Source organism: Palaemon carinicauda, chromosome 26 (assembly GCF_036898095.1).
Source record: "Palaemon carinicauda isolate YSFRI2023 chromosome 26, ASM3689809v2, whole genome shotgun sequence".
NCBI classification, from domain to species: Eukaryota; Metazoa; Arthropoda; class Malacostraca; order Decapoda; family Palaemonidae; genus Palaemon; species Palaemon carinicauda.
The window spans coordinates 97,267,328-97,290,248 of NC_090750.1; the positions used below are offsets into that span (position 1 = coordinate 97,267,328).

At 42.2% G+C, this 22,921-nt stretch overlaps 1 protein-coding gene across 1 annotated transcript in view; it reads left to right on the forward strand.

Moving 5' to 3' along the window:
* LOC137620080 (peroxisomal multifunctional enzyme type 2-like) overlaps positions 1 to 22,921 on the forward strand; it is a 170,436-nt gene that overhangs the window by 61,143 nt on the left and 86,372 nt on the right. Inside the window, exon 4 of the mRNA XM_068350355.1 lies at positions 5,830 to 5,974. Coding sequence (XP_068206456.1) covers positions 5,830 to 5,974 — 145 coding nt within the window. The remainder of the gene's footprint in view (positions 1 to 5,829; positions 5,975 to 22,921) is intronic.

A 22,921-nucleotide genomic window follows, 5' to 3' on the forward strand; every position in this document is an offset into this window, starting at 1 on the left:
TCCAGCACTTTCAGGATCGTTGGACTTTCGATCCCTGGGCCCACAGCCTAATCAAGAATGGACTAGGATTGAGATGGAACAAGTCTCCATCATCATTTCCTCAATTCTTCCAACACTCCACCCCCTTATTGGAAGAATATACCTTAGAACTCTTGAGCAAACAGGTTATAAGGAAAGCAAAGTCCATCAAATTCCAGGGAAGGCTGTTTTGTGTTCCCAAGAAAGACTCGGACAAACTCAGTGTCATTCTGGACTTGCCACCACTCAACAAGTTCATAGAGAACAGCAAGTTCAGGATGTTAACCCTTCAACACATATGGACCCTGTTACCCAAAGAGGTGTACAGTCTCAATAGACCTGGCAGATGCTTACTGGCACCTCCTAGTCAGCCACTCCCTCTCTTCCTACCTAGTATTCAAGTTACAGAAGAAAAAGTATGTCTTCAGAGCCATGCCCTTCGGACTAAACATAGCCCTAAGGATCTTCACAAAACTTGCTGACGCAGTCGTTCAACAACTACTGTACGCCTAAAAGGTGTTCAGGTAGCAGTGTACCTGGACGACTGGCTGGTGTGGGCAGCATCCAAGAAGGCTTGTCTGCAAGCATCCAAGAAAGTGATCCAGTTCCTGGAACATCTGGGATTCAAGATCAACTTCAAGAAGTCTCGACTCTCTCCAGCTCAAGAATTTCATTGGCTGGGGATCCATTGGAACTTAAGTCACACTGCCTCTCCATTCCCCCAGGGAAGAGGAGAGAGATCGCAGGGTCTGTCAAAAGACTACTGAAATCAGACAGGATCCAAGACGCCAACAGGAAAGAGTACTGGGCTCTCTCCAGTTTGCGGCAGTAACAGACCCAGTGCTAAGAGCACAGCTGAAAAATGCGTCAGGAGTCTGGAGAAGATACGCATCAAACACTCGAAGAGATCTACAAAGACCAATACCGACCTTACTACGATCACTTCTCAAGCCGTGGTCGAAGGTCAAGAGCCTAAGGAGGACCGTGCCCTTGCAACCACCTCCACCATCCTTGACCATCCACACGAATGCCTCGACGGAAGGATGGGGAGGTCACTTCCATCAAAGGAAAGCCCAAGGGCCTTGGTCATCCCTGTTCAAGACCTTTCACATCAATATTTTGGAGGCCGTGGCAGTCCTCTTGACGTTGAAAAAAACTCTCCCCTCGCAGATCAGCCCACATCAGGCTGATCTTGGACAGCAAAGTGATAGTAAGATGTCTGAACCGACAAGGCTCGAGATCGCCCCACATCAACCATGTGATATTAGCCATGTTTCGTTTAGCGAAAAAGAAGAGATGGCACTTATCAGCAGTTCACCTACAAGGGTTCCGCAATGTGACAGCGGACGCTCTATCGAGGCTAAAGCCGATAGAGTCAGAATGGTCCCTAGACGCACTCATTCTCCTTCATCTTGGAACAAGTCCCGGAACTGCAGATCGACCTCTTCGCAATGAGCGACAACAAGAAACTACCTCGATATATAGCCTCATACGAGGACCCTCTGGCGGAGGCGACGGACGCCATGTCCCTCGATTGGAACAAATGGACCCGGATTTACCTGTTCCCTCCAACTAATCTCCTACTGAAGGTCCTCAACAAGCTGAGATCCTTCAAGGGAATGGCAGCTCTAGTGGCCCCCAAGTGGCCCAAGAGCAACTGGTTCCCTCTGGTGATGGAACTGAATCTGAGGCTGTTCCCTCTACCGAACCCAGCTCTGTTTCAACTGGTTCAGAAGTCGACTGTCTTCGCTTCATCACAGAGAACCCAAAACCTTATCTCATGATTTTCTCGTCTTAGCGGTCAAGAAAAGATTTGGGATAGCGGTCAAGAAAAGATTTGGGATCTCAAAAGGCAGTATAGACTTCTTAGAAGAATAAAAGTCAAAGTCAACCAAAAGACAATATGAATCGTCTTGGAAAAAGTGGGTTGCTTTCGTTAAAGCAAAAAGACCGAAAGAAATCTCAATAGATTTCTGTCTGTCCTCCTTCATCCACCTTCATGAACAAGGCCTGGCTGCCAACACGATAACTACGTGTAAGTCAGCCTTGACTAGACCTCTTCTATATGCATTCCAAGTGGACCTGACGAACGAAATCTTTAACAAGATCCCGAAGGCATGCGCTAGACTTAGACCTGCAGCCCCTCCGAAGCCCATTTCATGGTCCTTGGACAAGGTCCTACACTATGCTTCAACCTTGAACAATGAAGATTGTTCTCTTAAGGATCTAACCCCAAAAGTTATTTTCCTGTTCTCTATAGCCTCAGGGGCTAGAGTGAGTGAAATAGTAGCCCTATCAAGAGACGAGGGCCACATTCAGTTTACAGAAGCGGGAGAACTGAATCTCTTTCCTGATCCTACCTTTCTCGCCAAGAACGAGCTACCAACTAAGAGATGGGGTCCCTGGAGAATCATCTGCCCTCTGAAGGAAGATGTCTCTCTGTGTCCAGTAGAATGTGTAAAGGTCTATCTTCGAAGAACTTCAAACTTCAGGGGAGGACAGCTCTTCAAAGGAGAAACCTTGGGATCGAACTTATCCCTAAAACAACTAAGGGCGAAGCTCACCTACTTCATTCGCAGAGCGGATCCTGACAGTACACCCGCAGGTCATGATCCAAGAAAAATTGCTTCCTCACTGAACTTTTTTCAGCATATGGACTTCGAGCGCCTTCGCTCATATACTGGATGGAAGTCATCCAGAGTGTTTTACAAACATTATGCGAAGCAAGTGCATGAACTTAAGCATTACGTGGTGGTGGCAGGTAGTGTAGTAAAACCTGTTGTTTAGTGCTGCGATGAACTGTTAATTGATTGGGACTATCAATTATGGTGAAAAGGTGTTGACACCTTCCAGTGCAATATATTTTATGTGGGTGTCACCATGTTGACACTAAGACTGTTCAAAATTTCAGGTGCAGAATTATACAGATGACACTTGTGCCGTGTGTACATTGTACACAGTGTTGATAGTATCCAACATTTACAGAAAATTATATTGAAAAATTTTTATCAAAATTTTCAATTTTATAGTGGCATTAATCCTTTTCTTCCCTTTCAGGTAGAAAAACTTCATCTGTTCATGTTGTATGTATAATTCTCTTCTACATTTTTACACTTGTTATCTCATTTACTCATATAGCCTAAATAAATGATTAAAGAGAGTGTAATTGCGTCTTATTTCGCCCTGCAAATAGCACAATAAATGTAGGCAGAGTTCTTTTACTTATTTACATAAGTAAACCTTATATAATTGTATGAATAGAAACAAATAGATCTAGTTGATACTTATATTTGTTCCTACAATATATACAAACCTTGAGACCATTTTTACTGTCTAGCACGACACTTCCCTGCAGGGGGAAGGAAGCCCTAACATTGTTCCATGATTAGTGGTAATGACGTACTGTATAATGGTAACGTCATACAGTATTTCTCAATGGTCCGGATGACCATATAGAAATTGTCCCAAGGCTAAGGCACTTATACAAATCCACAGATACAGTACTTTCAAGTAATTCTCTGGTAAACTTCCATCAGGACCACATGGTTTGAGCCCCAAAATACGGATTTTGAAGCTAAGCGAAAAATCTATTTTTGGGTGAAATGGCCATGTCGTCCTGATGGACCCGCCCTCCTTTTCTATAGGAAAGGCTTAGGCAAGATCCCTCCCAAAACTACTATATCTGTAGCACCATGCTCAATGCTACAAGGAATGAGTGCCATCTTGGAGCCTTGTAATAGCATGGGAGGAAGGGTAACCTTGATAACGGCTCCCCTTCAGTTTCGCCACTCTTCCCCCTCAAAGCGAAAATGCTATTTGGGGTGAAGATTGCCATGTGTCGTATCAAGGTATATGTCCCCTGATATTATGCGATATCCTTAAGAAAAATTTTAAGGATATTCGCGCCAGGAGTTAGAATTCTGGAGACCTAAGGTCAATTCTCAGGGAATATCACTGTAGCCAAATATCCCTTAGAAAGCTACCTAAAGGAACCTTCCATCAGGATGACGTGGCCATCTCACCCAAAAATAGATTGCGCTTCGCTTCAAAATCCGTTATTTATGTCCTCGTTCTCGTTCTCCAAGCGAGATGGAGTCGGGCAATGTCTAAGTGAATTGAGGAGCTTGGCTCAAAATTTACGCTTACCGGGAAAGTCATATTGCTAAATTTTATGCAAGCACCAGTTGCCCAGGCTGTCATCCTGTAAGGATCATGAGGTGTCAGAGTGCCCTCTAAACAGCTCGTGCAAAGCACAGTGTCACCCTAGTGTCCAGCCAGTTGGTTTCAAGATTTCCACTCACTATGGTGTAAGTCTCCTATGTAGAAAATGTAAGATTAGTATCTAGTGCCAGAACAAGTGAAAACTTGGGATTAATTTGTATTTTTCCTAACCATACAAACCTGAAGTTCTTTACACAAACAGTACTGGTCCTGCCATCATCTTCCCCTAGTAGTCCTGCTGCAATTGCTAAGTGACAACTGTTTGCTAATGTTTGTGTGAGCTGGGTGGATGCTAACTACCCCCCTCCGCTAACTACCCCCATCCGCTAACTAGCGGAGGGTAGTTACACCTTGCAAAAGCTTTAACGGCTGGTTTCAGCTATTGCCGAAATAATACTCCTATGTAAAGAGCTTCAGTTTTGCTTAGTTAGGAAGAATATATTTTATTCCAAATGTTTAGTACTGTACCTCACTTGATAAAACGAGCCTCTCTGTTTCATACACATCAGTTTCTGTGTATCAGTTTCCGGACACAATAAGTAGTCTAACGAAAAAGTTTAGTAAGTTTTTAATACAGATTTTTAAAAATATAATGTTAAATTACATTAGTCTTTTAGATAAACTAATTATTAAAGCTAAATAAATTTCTTATTGTACTGTACATTGTTAATTTTGGTCCTTTTATAAATGATCCCAAATGCAGAGTAAGGCTGATATCTCAAATTTTTGCTTAGTACTAAACATAAGCTTTTTGCCCTACTAGATGGATCATTGCCGATTTAATCCTGAATTACAGTCTTTCTTGTGTTGTTACCCTTGATTATGGATCTTACAGATTGTTACTGTACGTGATGTTGATGTATATGTAAATAGGTAATTAGGGGTAGGTAATATTTAAGGAAACAATCTGCGGTTTCATATTTCAAAATATAGTGTGAAAAGGTTTGTTATAAAATAACTACACTTATTGATGAGTCTAAAATGTTAATTCATTTTGTTATATAAAAGCTAACAATGACCTATCGCTTCCCTTCATTGTGGATCCACCTCTATCAGAGGGAGTATGGGAGTCAGCAATGTGAACCTTTGGGAGGTTCATAGAAATGTATAGAATTTTAATTATAAAATTTATTTCTATTCATTCCTTATGTTCATATACATGTCCACCCTCCTCCCCACTGACTTATGGCATCAAGGAATAATTTTGACTTTGAGACCAAAGATAAAGGACTCTGATAGTGTCCGAGGTCTCTGCAACACTGCTCTTATGGATTGACGATCAGCGTCATTCTTCTTCTCTGCGTATTATTCTGACCATTTCTCTTCACTTGGGACAGCATTGCATTGGTTAATTGCCATTAACTGCTAGATTGTCTCATTACTTTATTAGAGGTCTATGTCTATTTAAAAGAAAGAAACTAAGTTTTTCAGTTTTAAGGGGTATAAGTTGACGTAGTCAAGCTTTCAGAGAGAAATTGAATGAACATCAGGTGAATACTGTATAGAAACAAATTTTATTATGAAATTCTCTATATCCTGAGTTCTTTTGATCTTTATTTTTTTATACTAAAAATCCTTTGAATTTTCTAGATTTGGTTCATCGAGTACATTTGCGGGGTTCATTTTTGGTAACAAGAGCAGCTTTTCCAATAATGAAGAAACAGAATTTTGGACGCATCATCATGACTGCTTCTACTTCTGGGATTTATGGAAATTTTGGGCAGTCTAATTACAGGTTAGATACATTATTTTAGGTTGTAAGTGGTACGCCTATGTTCAAGGCCTCATAGTAATGTAAAGTTTGACTTTGAGTTAATGGTCAAGAGAATTAGCTTTAATTTTCAGTACAGTATAAGGTTTTCCAACCAATGTTTATTCGAGGAGGAGGAGGTATACTGTTCTTTATACAGTGTAACACTTAAACTTAAGATTAAGTTAACTGAACATAGCTTAATATTTTTTAAACTTTTTATTCAAATGATTTTTTTTACTTTTTTTAATTTGTATTTGTCCCGACGCAAGACAAACCTTCCGCTCTTTAATGTAGCATTGTTGTTTCAGCGGAGCTGAAAACTGGTCGAAACTGAAGTTAAATAGGGATTAACTACCCACCGCTAGTTAGCGGGGGGTAGTGCAGGTGTGTTTACCCACTGCTTCCACCAACACTGGTGACTAACCGTCGCTTTTTATTTCGGCTCGGTAGAGTGTAGACCAGTCTCACTCTCCCGTTATCTCAAATATTTTTTTCTTACAGACCGGAACTAATTTCTTTTTCTTTTTCTTTGAAGGTGTACCTGCCCGTGAGGTCCAACCATGCGAGTTTGTCCAAGCCGTGAAGGCCGCCGTTGTGCACCTTCGTGTCCTCGGAGGAAACGGATCCTCACGGTCTTTGCTCTTTGAGCTGAGGTCACTCGTGTTCAAAGAAGTCTCCTTGTAGTGTGTGTTGGGAGTAGTAGTCCTCCCAGTGGGTGAGGTTTGGTAGGCAGAAGAAGAAGTCTAAAAGGATTCTTCCCCTTCGGGGTCAGCCTCGAAGGGGAAGAAGGCCCAACTTCTTTCTCCTCCGGCTCAATCTCCCCATCCTGACTATAGCCGACCGGCTTCCTCTGGAGAATGGTCGAGTACGAGTGGCACCCTTGTAACTCCGGGACAACCTCACGCGGGGTCTCCTCCAATTGTCTCTCCTAGAGAGGCATTGAGAGAGACCTCCACGGGGTAGTTTCTCTCGGATGCCGTAGTCTTTCTGCTGTGGCCCTCCTTGGGGTTGACGGGTCCTTCGTCTAAAGAGAAGCTACAGGAGGTCCTGCGTTTGGGTGCGCGTGCACACTGAAGCGCCGATTCCTCTTCTGCTTTTCCCAACGTTCCCCTTGCTTCAGCGGAAGGACTAGAGCAGGTGAGGAAAAGCACTTCTCGCAGTGACTTGTCCAGAGACCCGCATGGTCTCAGGAACAAGTTTTGGCTTTGTTCCAGAGGTTGTTCAAGGAGTTGATCCTCATTCTGAGCTTGCCCGATGGGAGGAGAAGCAACTTGGACAGTCGGAAGGTTCTCCTTCCAATGTTGCGCAGTTTGACCTTTCCGAGGGAAGACGAAGCGACACAACCTCGTTCGCGAGGCGATGCACCATCATAGAGAGGAGTCGATCGATCTTCTTATTTGGGAGAGGAGAGATCTTCTCCGACCTTCTCTTCTGAGCGCCAGCTCCCTTGTCCGCGAGACGATGTGCCATCAGGAGAGAGAGGGGAGGATCATTTATAAGCTTGCGAGAGGAAAGATCTTCTCCCGAGTGGTCTCCTCTATGACGATACCACTGAAAGGTATTGGACTTGTCCATACCACGCTTCAGTCCATCGCAGCACAGCTTTTCGGAGTTGGATGACGAAGGAGGGAGGAGGTTTCCATCTGTTATCTGACCTCGTCTACGGGCACAGTCATGAGACCATTCTCTTACGAAATTGGTCTGACAGGTAACTCTGTGGAGGTTTTACCAGTCTCGCTGCAGCGCAAACGCTCACCCCCGTCTTTCTTCACCTCTTAGGTTAAGGAAAGCACCTCGCCTTTCTCATTCCAGAGAACAGGTGAGCAAGAGAGCTCCACTTCTTGACACTCTCGGACAGTACAGGTAGTGCTCGACTTATGACAATTCGATTTACGATTTTTTCAGGGTGATGATGTCACAAGAATATCGGAAATAGGATGAATATTTCCTTGAAAATAATAAATTTTCTTGTATAATAATAAACTGATTTACCTGGGTAAATGATTATTTTCTTTTATTGTTAATATACAGTATCTATTTTCAGTAAAAAATACTGTACATTAAGAAAAGCTTTAATATCTGTTGAGTTCATTTTATATGTCTGGTGACGTCATATCACCGGCGAAGCGTGACCGGGCAATACAGTGATTTCCTTCCAATAGGCTAACGATTAATATTAGTATTCCATTATCAAAATATTAAGTAACGATACAAAGTATTTTGTGGGTATGTATCGGTTGTCATGAGTACTACGTAGCGTAAATTTGATTCTACGCTATTTTATTTAATATTTGATAATAGATCGATATTTATCTAAAGAAAGTATACTAATAGGACAAATATTTTCTTGAAAATTCTATATTTCCTTTTACATTATAAAAATGAAATACTTTCGCTTGGTAAGTTAGTATTTTCTTTTCATTTCTTGCAAGAAAAAAGAAAATTAATTTACATATTTTGCCTGTCATTCTTCGTAGAGTTTACGTCACGTGTCTTGTGACATCATGTATCTGGCGGAAGCGCGCTGACAAACTGAATGATTTCCTTTCATTGTTTTACTAAGTAATCTTATTACAGCATTCCCATCATCGAAACACCGAGTAACGATATCAAGTGTTTTAGCGGTCTGTATCATTAGTTATGAGATTAGTACAACTTACTGTAAATTTAAGAAAAAAAGTCTGATGACTTCATATTTCTGGCGGAAGGCGAGAGGCAAATAAAGTGATTTCCTTCCGATGCATTACTATTCCCATAATTGAAACATTGAATAATGATCTAAAGATTTTTTTAATATTTTTCAAAGAAATATGAAGATTTAACTGAATTAAAGAAAAAAAAATACGGAGAGAGAGAGAGAGAGAGAGAGAGAGAGAGAGAGAGAGAGAGAGAGAGAGAGAGAGAGAGAGAGAGAGAGAGTAGTCCTTTTATAACTAATAATAAGGTTTATAAACTAACTGTATGGAAAATGTGATACCCTATAACATATTGGCGCTGTTGTAATATTCATTATGAACAGATTTCGAATGTCAAGAAAATTATATAAATCAGTGTTATTTGTACTATATGTGAGCATAATCGTAATACGGCAGCGTGACCTTGAGATCAGCTGATGCCTACCGAAAGTAAATCAAAAGTATTTGTTGATTATTGATATGATCAAGAAATTGAAAAATGAAATATAAACGTCCTTTAATAAACCACAATTAAACACAATAATGTCTAATGAAATATGAGGGCTTAATATTGAACTAAAAATTGAATACTGTATGAAGCTTTAAAAATGAACTACTGTACCCATAAACGATTGTGAGAGTGAGCACACTCACAGAGAAAGAGCTCCAACGATTTCGCATTATACGTAATGATAAGACGAACTGTATGGAAATTGATTTCCTGTAACGTATTGGCGATGATGTAATATTCATCATGAAAATATTTCTAATAAGTTAAGAAATTATATGTATAAAATAAATATATGCCATACGTATGTACGCCATAATTTGATACGGTAGGTAACGGAGCTTTCAGATCAGCTGATCATAACCAAAGTTAAACAAATTTTAATTACTTCTCGATTGGTAAAATGCTTCCAAAATTGGAAAATAGAATACAAAATTGCATTAATAGAGCATATGATATCCTATGAAACAAGAAAATGGAATAATGATAGACAGTAAGAAAATATTGATGAAATATGATCGAGATTATTGCCGAATCATAACGCATCATAATAAATCTACGGAAACTTCACTTTTTTAGCTCGACATATGACGAAATTGACTTACGACGCATCTCTCGGTCCCTATCTCTGTCGTAAGTCGACGACTTCCTGTCTCTTGTACAGTCGCTGAAGACGGAGAAGCTTCATGCGTTGTGGCGTGGCTTTTATTTTAGCGAGAAGGATAGGAGAGCTTATCCGCCGTAAGCGAGGAAACCTGATTCTCGTCAAGTGAACGAAGTTCATATAAACTCAAGCGATCGCTATCGTTGGGTTGAGGAGAGTGTGGAGGTGAGCGAGCGTGCTGGCCCGCCTTGTCAAGGTCGTTCACCTCGTGGTCGTTCACCTCGCGGTTGTTCATCCCGTGAGCGCTGACATGGGAGAGGTTGAGGCTTTCTCCCCATCCCTCTCACTCCCTCGTAGGGGGAATAATTCATCAGGTAACTTGTTAGCCAAGGATGGACCTTGGTTTCAAGACCTGGTGAAAGCGCTTAAACAAGCGATGGGAATTTCTAACGATCCTCCAGCTGTAGCGACGAAGGTTCCTGTTATTCCCCAGGATTCTCCTAAGGGATCTAGCTATCTTTCTTATCCTAGGCGAGCTAGCCTAGCTAGAGCGCCACAACCGCCTCCACCTCCTTCCACCCAGTGAGTCTCAAGGTATGAGGATTACCTTAAGACTAAGGATCCTAAGTTCATGGATCCGAACCGGGAGAGGGTGACAGTGACTCAGGTCATGGCCGCGAGGTCGGTTAGGGAAAGAATTGGCTTCTTCCCAAAGGTTGGAATTCTCTAACCTTCGCCCGATTTCTTGCTTTGAGAGCTGGAAGCCAGTTGGGATTGATTGGGAAGATCCTTCATCTCTACTGAAGGATATCCCTCTCCTAGTTGGTTCCGGGGACACTAAACCAACGGAATCAATTAGGGGAGAGGGGGAGAGAAATCCTCTCTTTTGGATCAATTTGAGGTTCAACCAAGAGGGAGGAAAAACATGAAGACTCTACCTAAGAACTGGCATTCTATGGTTGAACCTCAGGCTCGACAGGAACAGTCTTCAGTCTCAGCCGCTAACGTAAGACCTGGGCTTAGCGGCCTTCCCCCCCAGAGCACACTTGGCATCCAAAAGGATTTCTGTTGACGACCCTCACCCTCCCCGAGCTACTATGGGTGTTAGCTCGGGAGTCTGAGCATTCTGACGGGGCGCTACCTGCTTCTGCGAGCCCGAATGTCGCACCTTTGAAGCAGAAATGTCGCACCTTTGAAGCAGAAAGATTCAGATCGAATCTTTCTAAAGGTTCTGGCTTGCATCAGGAAGGTTAACAACCTGGAAGAACCTAATGACATCCTGACTGAGAGCAAGGATACAGTCTTGGACCAGTTGTCCTGTGCTCCTAAACCCTCCAGACCCAAAGTAGCCTTACCTTGGGGAAGGGGAGTTAAGGCAGCGAAGAAGAGAGCTTTCGTCCAAGTAGCTGGCACCTCCCGCTCTCTTCGTTCGGTGGACTCCTCAAGGTTACTTCTTCCTCCTTATGTAAGGCAGAGGAAGTACTATGAGCTTTTGCGAGACGATCCTTCCCCCTTACCGCTGGACCCAGCGATTGTATCGTTGACCCAGACGCCTTTGGAGAAACTAAAAACTCTCCCGGTTCAGTTTTCTGCTGCAGACGCCGGTAACATAGAGTTGGTTGCAAAGTGTGCTATGCAATCAACTTCATGGCTGGATTATTGGTTAAGCATGATTGGCTATCTCGTCAAGAACGAGGACTTCTCCACTCTTACGAGGAGGGAGACACTGATCTCTTTCCTTCTCTTGGGTGCGAAAACACTTAAATTCTTGATGGAGAACATGGTGAACAAATGGATCAACTGGATCTTGAGGCGACGTGATGCAGTTGTCTCGAGATTCCAGAGGCAGGTACCGAAGAGAAAGGCAATAGGGCTGCGCAATGCTCAGCGGACCGATGAAGATGGGTGATCCAAAATGCTCTCCTCCTGCGGGTTGTCTCCTCTCACTCCTTCCAGCAGGCTCATCCAAAGCAGAGACAAGTGTCCCAAACCTCAGATTAGCCAGAAGCAGAACGCCCTAAAGAAGAAAGACGCAAAGCCTTCCTTTCATCCCTGAGGACGCAAAGGTGAAGGCAAGAAATCCCGGCGAGGACAACCACGCCAGGGAGGGCAATCCTCCGACCAATCCACTGGTTGGGGGATGCCTTATAAGCAGATGGCAGAGGTGGATGAATTACGGAGGCGACCCTTGGTCGACTTTCGTATTAAGAAAGGGATATATCGTCCCTTTCATCGACTCTCCCCCTCCACTGACTCAAAGTCCAACTGTGACTAGGTCCTATGCCAAGGGATTGGCAAAGGACCAGGTCCTACGGACCAAAGTTAGGACCATGCTAGAGAAGGGCATTCTCCAGGAGGTCCAGGGATGGTCCTCAGGCTTTTACAGTCGCTTATTTCTTGTAGGAGAGACGTCTGGAGGCTGGAGACCCGTTATAGACCTCTCAGTCCTGAATAAGTTTGTCCTACAAACTCCGTTCATCATGGAGATGGCACAAACGGTCAGACAGGCTGTCAGACCGAACGACTTCATGATCTCGTTGGACCTGAAAGACGCGTACTTCAAGATCCCAATACATCCGTCTTCAAGGAAGTACCTGCGCTTTACTATGGACAATCAGATATACCAACAATCAGATATACCAATTCAAAGTGCTGTGCTTCAGCTTGTCCACAGCACCCCAGATGTTCACAAGAGTCTTTACTCTTGTGTCCACGTGGGCACACAAGAAGGGCATTCGTCTTCTTTGATACCTAGAGGATTGGCTAGTTCTAGCAGACTCAAAGGAGACTCTTATCCATCGAGAAAAACTTCTGGCCATCTGTCAGGATCTGGGGATCCCGATAAATCGCGAAAAGTCTCATCTGCAACCGGTCCAAGATATGGTATATCTAGGGGTGAGAATTGAGACCACACTAGGCAAGGTCTTTCCGTCCGAGGACAGAACGAAGAGACTGAAAGAGGTAACCCAGGACTTCCACGTGAGAGACGAACTGCCAGCACATAAATAGCAGAAGCTGTTAGGGCACCTAACTTCTCTCGAGAAGTTGGTCCCTCAGGGCCGTCTCCGCATTTGGTCACTTTAGTGGCAACTGAAGACGTTTTGGTCTCGGCACAACAGACCCACCGGACACTTTAGTGCCGATGGGAATCAAACAAAAGAGAGACCTAAGCTACTGGATGTTAGACACCAACCTGCTCAAAGGAGTATATCTCTCTCCTCCCTTGGATTTGATCCTCTTCACGGATGCATCAAAAGAAAGGGGTGGGGGGGAGGTGCTCATCTGTTACGACTGACGGCATCTGGGCTTTGGTCCGAATCCGAAAGGCGGTGCCACATCAACCTCCTGGAAATGAAAGCCTCTTTTCTGGCTCTCAAGCATTTCCATCAGCTCCTTTCAGGACACCACGTAGTGCTGATGAGCGACAACACTACGGTGGTAGCTCAAATAAACAAGCAAGGAGGTACCTATTCACATCCCCTATGTTAACTAGCTGTAGAAATCCTCAGATGGACGGAAGACAACTCGGTAACCTTAACAGACTGCTTCATTCCCTGCAAAAAGAACGTGCTGGTAGACAATCTGAGCAGGAGGACTCAGATAGTTGGTACCGAATGGTCTTTAAATCAACAGATAGCCAACAAAGTCTTGACTTTGTGGGGTTTGCCGACGATAGACCTGTTCACGACGTCTCTCAACCAGAAACTTCCGGTGTACTGCTCTCCAGTACCGGAACCACAGGCATTCTGCAGGATGCCTCACAATAGGTTGACCCAGAGCTAAAAAAGTCCTGTCAGATTATTACTTGTACCCTAAAATCAACACCTTTATCATCTTCACATAAAATAGCTGGTATCCCACCACCCCATATCTGACGAGAAACGCAAGCAACCACTAGAAAAATAAACAAATTAATAATCCTAGGCATCCACTCCACAATCACCAGCCCTCTTAACGAGAGAATGCCTTGATGAAGTCATTGGGCTTCAGCACGGCATATCATTCCCGTGCTGAAGGCTTGTGACGGGCAAGAGGGCTCTCGAACTGGGGAATTTCTTTTCCTCAGTTTGACTCTAAATTTCTCTCATTCTTTTTCTATTACCTCTTATTGCTTATTCCTCCTTCATAATTATCAGCTGTCTCCAACCTTGCTGTCAAAACTCTTTTACCCATTTCACTGTCCAGGTTTTTTAGAGGGGACATTGTATCCATGATCGGTTTTTATTTCAAAATCAATTGTGGGAGCTGTGGTGGTCTTGCCAACTGCCCGAAAATGTTTGGACACCTAGGAGTGTCAGTATTCCCATACTGGCACGCGGAACTATCTCTTAGGAAATTTGGCCTTCGGATTCCAGGGGTTGGCGATTTTATAGAGATAGGACTCTCGGCATTCTGTCCGGTTTGCCTGCCACTATGATTAGAGTGGGGATGATTGTATTCTTGAAATGCTCTCAGTCCCATCAAGCGGGTTTGGCATACACTTGAGCCACTCTAATCATAGTGGTACCATCCCTTTGTGGTAGGGTAGGGAGTGGACATTTGGTAAGCAGCTTTCACAGGTGTCATTGGTGGAGAAATTAATTCCAGGAAAGGCTAACGGTGTCTTCTTTGGAATTTCAGACAGTCTTAATTTTTTCTCTCCCTTAAACTATATTTTTTTCCATTGTTTTTTTTTCATTGTTATTATGACCCCTTCCCTCCCCCTGAAAAAATAATTAATGAGTAAACTTAATATTCCCCGTACCCCTGGATCAAATGGCGAACCCCAGACACCGTTGACGACTTCTGCTTGTTTGAATAGGGAAAGCTCTGTTGACAACCTCGGCAATAAAAAGGATTCCTCCAACAATACTTCTTTGACCAGTGTTGTTAAAGACAATTTATCGGCACTGGTGGAAAATGATGCTTGTAATAACCGTAATACTTTACTCTCTGGTTCTGGCTCATTACCAGATCCAACAAAAAATCTGAAAATTCTCCACTTAAAAAACATACCAATTGGTTGTAGCTATGACATAATTCATGAAGCCTTCTGTAGATTTGGAGCAATCAAAGAAATTTTAATGGAGCTTAATGGTAGTAAAGGCTTTTGGGAAGCTTGGGTATCATTTTCAAGTTTTGAGATTGCTTTAGAAGCAAATAAAAATTTAGAGAGCATAAAAATTGACAATTGTTTGATTTTTGGGGCTTTATGTGATAAAGCACCAAGACACCTAGAGGTATATAAACCAGAAGAATGGATGGAAAAAGAAATAGAGCATAGACTTCCAGAAGTAAGAACCCCCAAGCCCCCAACATGGATAATTGCATCTGGAAAGATAGATAATTATAACTATTATAAGATTAGTAAATTTATACAAAAAAAAGTTGGATTAATTAAAAGTAAGGATATTAGTAGATACGGTAAGCAATCTGTTTTGATTAATGCAAAATCAGATACTCAAGCTCACATGCTTTGTGGCATGAAGATTGCAGAAATTGATCCTATTAAGGATATTAAACCACATATGAGCTTCAGCTATGGTAAAGGAGTAGTTTTTGATAAAGATCTATATGAATTCTCAGAACCAGAAATTCTGGACATGTGCCCTGCTAATGTTTGGAAAGTAAGTAAGATCCCTCAAACAAGCATGGTAGTTTTAACATTTGAAACCCCTGTTATACCAGATCATATAATTATTGAGAATGAAAGAGTACGTGTTCGAGAATATAAACCTAGGCCTTTACAATGTTTTAATTGTTTCAAGTACGGTCACCCTTCCCGGTACTGCAATAATACGAAGATCTGTATTAACTGTTCTTTGTTAGAACATGGCCAATGCAACAGAGATACAACCTGTGCAAACTGTAAAGATAATCATAAACCAAATGATAAAAGATGTAGAGAATACAAGAATGAAGAAGCTGCAATCTTGAAAGCAAATGCTGAACATATAAGTGTAGGTTATGCAAAGCATTTACTCAGTCGGCAACTTAATTTTGCTCGCGCGGTTAAGATGCCAACAAAAGATTATAATCCACTACCCCTTACTACCACAGGGGGACCAGTGGCAGCACCTGGCCCGTCAGGTGCATCTCCCTTAGTGGTAGTAGCCCAGCCATCTGGGTCAAGTGCTCAGGCTATAAAAGCCAGAGCACAAACCTCCAAAGAGGTCAATATGTTGTCCAACACACCAAAAGTATTGTCACCGATAGGAGCATCTCCCCTAGAGGTAGTAGCCCAGCCTTCTGGGTTAAGTGCTCGAACTGTTGAAGTTCTAGCACAATCCTCCAAGGAAGCCAATGTGGCTTCCACCACCTTAAATGTATTGTCTCAGGCAGAATCTCTACCTGATTTGATGGAGATTGGAAAACAAGATCTTCCAAAGAGGAAAAGGTCCCCATCATCCTCACCTTCATCTAAGTCAGGTAAGTGCCCTACTGCTCATGATCCTAAGGTTGACTCTTATAAAGATTCTAGAAAGAAAGAAAAGAAGAGTGGTGGCCTAGTAAAGCCTTCCATCTCCAGGCCTTACATGGCTTCATCTGAAAAGTCCCAAAAGACAAATGAGACAAAGAAAAATAATAACAAAAGATAATGTCTATCATCCAGTGGAATTGCAGAGGTCTAAGTACTAGCATTGAGCAAATAAAAACTTTAACCAGGGACTCAGACACGAAGGTAATTTGCCTACAGGAAACCAAGATCGGTGACAAACCATTTAATCCTGGACTCAATTATCATCTTTGTAGATCCCCTCCTTTGCAAGCTGCAAGAGCTCAAGGTGGTACAGGTTTTATTATTCACAAATCTGTAAAATTTGAAACAATCCCACTCAATACACCACTACAGGCATGTGCAGTTAGAACTCATATCGGGAAAAAAATTACTTTATGCTCGCTATATATTGAACCATCCTTAGAACTTTTCCTCTTAGATCATGCTGGTAATCCAAGAAAGCTTAGACTTTCTGACCTCCAAGACTTGATCAATCAGCTTCCTGCCCCTTTTATTTTAATGGGTGATTTTAATGCAAAGCATACTTTATGGGGTGGAAATGTGTGCGATAGATGGGGTAATCTTGTTGAAGAATTAATCGACAACAATGATGTAATACTAATGAATGATGGTTCTCCAACTAGGTATGATGTATTCCACAACTCTACATCAGCCATTGATTTGTTCCTCATCCATTCGATTGGACTACCTTTGGTCAGTAAATGAACACCTACATGGCAGTGACCATTGGCCAATAATGTTAAATTATGTCCATAATCTTCCTTCTCAGTGTCCACCAAAATGGAAGATAGATGAGGCAGACTGGGCAGCTTATGAAAACTGTTCACACACTGATAAAGAATATGATGAATTTACATCTCCAGTGCATGCCTATCAACATCTTGAAAATATTATTGATGATAATGCTAGCAAGTTTATACCTAAAACATGCGGTTTACCTCATCGCTCTGTAGTTCCTTGGTGGAGTAAAGAATGTGCCAACGCAAGAAAAGTGACCCGAACTTGCTTCAGAAGATACTTGAGGACAAACTATTTAGCAGATAGAATAGCATATCTCAGAGTCTGTGCCAAACAAAAAAGAATTTTTAAAAAAGCAAAGAGAGCATCTTGGAAGAAATATATATCTAATATTAATACCAAAACTCCTTCAAAGGAAATATGGGACAAGATTAGAAAACTTCAAGGTAAATTCGTCCCTAAGCCTCTACCAATATTAAGGGAAAATAATAGATATACTGTATATCTGACCCCAAAGATGTAGCAGAGGTTCTTGCTAAGCACTTTGCTCATGTATCAAGTGCTGCTAACTATTCCCCAGCATTTCAACAAATTAGAGCATCAACATCTGTTGTTCCTCCTGCTTCTTCAAATACTGAAGCTTTTAACCTGCCTTTTAGTATGGAGGAGATGCAAAATGCTATCTCCAGCTCTTCTTTAACTGCCCCAGGTGAGGATGGCATCCGGTATGAAATGATATCACATCTTCCAGTGGATACCAAGGAATTTTTATTAGAAACCTTTAATGGTCTATGGGCTTCCCATACATCTCCTGATTCCTGGCATACTTCAATTGTAATTCCAGGCCACAAGTCTGGTAAAGACCCAGAACTGCCATCTAGTTATAGGCCCATATCCTTGACCAGTTGCATATGCAAACTATTTGAGAGAATGATCAACAACAGACTTGTGTGGTATCTAGAATCAAAAAATCTTTTATCTAACAGGCAATTTGGTTTTAGGAAGAACCGAAGTACTCTAGACCCTTTGCTGATGTTATCAAGGGAAATTTCAAATGCGTTTTCTAACCAAAACCAGGTGGTGGGTGTCTTTTTTTACCTCAAAAAGGCATATGACACCACCTGGAGGGGTGGTATTTTAAAGCAATTGGCCTCGTGGGGTATAGGAGGACATATGTTCTCTTTTATTGAAGAATTTTTTATCAAACCGCTCAATTAAAGTGAGAGTAGGGTCAGAACTATCTTCATCCTACATGCAAGAAGAAGGTGTCCCCCAAGGCAGCGTATTGAGTGTGACCTTGTTTGCTGTTGCAATTAATAGTCTCATTAGTCACATACCTCCTGGCATACAAGGATCACTATTTGTCGATGACTTTGCAATTTATTGTAGTGGATCATCTGCACTACAAGCATGCCAAAATCTTCAAATTGCAATAAATGCTGCTTCCGCATGGGCAAATTCTCGCGGATTCATGTTTTCTCCTCAGAAGACCAAAGCCATTCGCTTTACTCGTACTCGTAAAAGGGAAGAGATCCCCACCCTTTTCTTAAATGATTGTATTTTGCCATATGAGGATAGTGTCAAGTTTCTTGGAGCCATTTTCGACAAGAAAATGACATTTGGTCCCCATATAAATGACCTATCTATCAGGGTTAAGAAGTCACTGAACATTCTGAAAGTGATATCGCATTTTGATTGGGGTGCTGATAGAACAACTTTGCTTAGAATTTATACATCTTTGTGTCTGAGCAAGTTAGACTATGCATGCCAAATATATGGGTCAGCTACAAAGACTTTACTTGGAAAACTTGATATTGTTCACAATGCTGGGCTTCGCATCTGCACAGGTGCTTACAGAACATCTCCCATTGACAGTCTCTATGTTGATTCTGGCATACCTCCCCTTTCCATTCGCAGAGAGGAGTTGAGTTTGAGGTTTTTAGCTAGGTCCCTTGTTGTGAGAAACAATCCTAACTGTAAATATGTTAGGGCGCCTTTAGATCGGGCTCCTAACAGATCTAGAGTGCCTAAGCCTTTGGAAGTACAGCTGAAAAATTATGCTAGAGAAGTAGGCTTATTAACAGCACAGATAGCAGAGGTAGGATATCCCAAGTCTCCTCCTTGGTGTAATCCACCTGTTAAAGTATGTTTTACGGCAGGAGGGAAAAATACCTTACCTAGTAGGGTAATGAAAAGTGAGTTTTTAAATCATGCTGCTCAACATCATGGGAAACATGTTTTTACAGATGGCTCCAAATTGGCTGCAGGAGTTGGAAGTGCAGCTGTGGTGGGGGATATTGTTATTAGAAGGAAACTCCCATACTCTTGTTCAATTTTTACTGCTGAGCTGTACGCAATAATTCTCGCAGTCCAACATATTTTTAAAAATGGCAACCAAAATAGTTTTTATACAATTTTTACGGATTCCAATAGTGTTTTACTCTCATTAAAACAAATTATGCCAGGCCATCATCTAGTACAAGAGGTGCAGGACTGGTTAGTACTTCTGCAATCTAGGAAGAGTATCAGTGTTCACTTCTGTTGGGTCCCTGCCCATGTTGGGGTGGATGGGAATGAACAAGTAGATAAGGCAGCAAAGGAAGCTTCAGGGCTAAGTAATCCATCCCCCTTGCTTATTCCTTACAAAGATCTTGAAAGTGAGATTCATCTTTACTGTAAAAATAGTGGCAAGCTCGATGGTCTGAACTGACCACCAATACAAAATTGAAACAAATCCACCCATTGGTGGATAAATGGTCATGTTGTAATTCTACAAGTAGAAGGGATACCATTATTTTAACTAGGCTGCGTATTGGCCATACACATGCAACGCACAATTATTTAATGAAGAGTGGGGAAGGGAGACAGGCCCCTCTTTGTAATACCTGTCAAGTGACAATGGATGTTAAACATATTTTAGTCGATTGTCCTGTTTTTAATCTCCAGAGGAGGACACATTTACTCCAGGACAAACCGTTAAGAGATATACTGGGGGAAAACTGTAACACCCTGAACTTGAGAAAATTTATACAAAGTATTGGGTTATATTACGAGCTATAATTGATTTTATTAATTTATTTATTTATTTTACCCTATTAATCCCTATTTATTTCACATCTAGATTTTATTGTATGAAAGTGTTACGATTTGTATTAAAGGTTAAAATGATACTAAATGGTGTGAGTGTACAGATATGATTGAATGATTTTCGTTATATAGCGCGGAATGGCCTTTGATGCCCCAGTGCTTGGCTTAATGCCTAAATCCCATATTAAATTCAATTCCACAATCACCAGGAAGCCAGGCAAAGACCAAATTCCCACAAAAGCTTCAGAACAGTGGATGGACTAAAACCAATCTGGGTAACTGCTCACTCTATAGAAGTGGCGGGAAAGTGATCAATAGGCATACAATGAGGCGCTGCCAAACCCAAACGAAGGCCTACCCAGTGGAACAACCCTCACCAGTAACAATTGGCTTACCCTAAACAGAGTAAAGGTAAAAGTGGGCAAAACTGTAGATAATTGTCACAAATGGGGATTAGCCACCAACCCTGAATGCCCATGTGTGGCAAACTACAAACAATGGAACACATCCTATGAGGGTGACCATGGGGCCATAATTTTTCAGATCAAGACCTCAGAGAAACAAACGACAATGCACTCCTGTGAGTTCGACATTGGCGCGATAAGATATGATTATGATGAACCATACAATTGTAAATGTTTAATCGAAAGAGATATTTATGTTGTGGCAGGAAAAGTTTTATGGCCTCTTTAACAGACTGAGAATTTCTCTGTTTTTAAGATCTTAAGATCTAAAGAAGGAGGTGGGAGCCATTCACCTGCTGCAGCACATGGCCTCCGGACTATGGTCTGAGTCAGATTGGTAAATGCCACAAAAACCTCCTGGAGTTGAAAGCAAAGTAACTTTGTAAATTGCTCTTCAACATTTGGTAACTCGATAGTGCTGAAAAGCGACAACACGACTATAGGGGCATATCTAAACTAGCAAAGAGATTCTATTTAATGGTAACTTTGCCAACTAGCTGTTGAAATTCTGTGATGGACAGACAAAAATGCTATCTCCCTGTCAACCTGGTTCATACCCAGCAAAAAGAATATCTTAGCAAACAAACTGAGTAGGAAATCGTAGATAGTAGGTTTCGAGTGGTCTTTTGACCGTCAGATAGCGAACAAAGTGATAACTTATTGAGGTTCACCAATGATAGATCTGTTTGTAACATCTCTGAATCAGAAGCTTCCACTGTACTGATTGCCAGTACCAGATCCACAGGCAGCATTCCTGAATGCTTTCCAACACCCGTGGAATGACCTAGTCATGTATGCTTTCCCCCAGTTCTGTCTATTGAGGAGACTCCTTATCCGGGTAAGATTGTCAACCAGCCTATCGATGACCTTAATAGCTCTACTGTAGCAGCAGGCAGAATGGTTCCTGGCCCTTCTAATGCTACTGCCAGAGGTACCGAGGGAGCTGCCTCTCCTTTAGCACCTTCTATACCTGGCCCACACTAAGATTTACCATCGCGCTCTGTGATCTCTTCATTTTCACGCGTGGAGGTTATCCAGCATCTCTCTGAGAGAGGCTTTTCGCGACCAGTGGCGAAACAGATGTCTGGTATCTCTGAAGGTCCTCGGCCTCGTCCTCAGTCTACCAGGTGAAGTGGGTGATCTTTGGTTGTTGGGTTAGTGGAAGCGTGCCTCTCCATTCAGGCCACTCTACCCCTAATTGCGAATTTTTATTATATCTCTGGGAGGAATAACTCTGCTCTGTCTGAGTGAAGAAAGGCAATCACTCAGCCTTGTGCCAAGTCCTTATATTGAAGGGGTTAGATATTTCCTCCTCAGCAGAGCTGTCTATGCTTATATAAAGTTTTAAACGACTTGTCCTCTGTCGGAAGTTGACCACCTCTATGGAACATGTTCCTATGAGCCTTTACACCAGGCTTCAGACTGCAATCTCAAGTGAGAAATAATCTTCTTCTTGCCTTAGCCTCCACCAAAAAGGGTAAGCGAGTTACATGGTCTCCTTTACAACATCGCCCTTTCAATGAGGTGGCGACAGGTTACGTTCAGTTTCGTACCCGAGTTTGTTACAGAAGACTCATATCCGGCAGTTTCTAATCCTAGGTTCATTTCATTACAGATTTTGAGTCTTTGGGAGGTAACAAATGATTCAGAGCAACTGCTTTTGTGTCCTGTGAAAGTGTTATGACGCTATCTTGAACAAACTCGAAGAGCTCGCCTGCGGTTCAGGCATTGTTAGTCAGCTCAGGTAGGGTCAAGAGAAGGGTTGAGGAACACCATCTCCTCATGGATCGGGAAGGTCATACCGAGCCATCAGCAAAGCTCACAACCCAGAGCTCATGGTGTCAGGCTCATAAGCTCGTCCCTGGCATTCAAGAAGAACCTCTCTTTGATGCAGGTACTTTAAGCAGGGGTGTGGAGGAGTTAAACCACCCTTACCACCTACAACCTGCATGTTACTTTACTTTTACAATAGGGCCTGTGGTAACTGCATAGCACTTAGTCTAGCTGCCTTAGCTCCTCCCAGGACTATTATCAGTTGTTCAAGGGCAGTAGTTACGGTGTTATTCTAAGATGAATGAATAATGAATGGTTGGCCTTTTCTTCATTTTCCCCTTTCGTGGGGCATAGCATCCGAAGACTCTGTCAGCTCTGTGTATAATCACAACCTGTGATTGAGTTCAGACGTTCATATTCACTTGAGCTCAGGCCATCAACCTGTTGATATTGACAAGCCACTGGTTTACTAGGTGTAAGGATGCTTATCGATCGCATTATCATACTCTGATGCTGCAATCCTGGGTATAAAGTTTCAAGCGGCTGAAGGGACTTCTACCCACTGTAGTTTGATTCTCCTT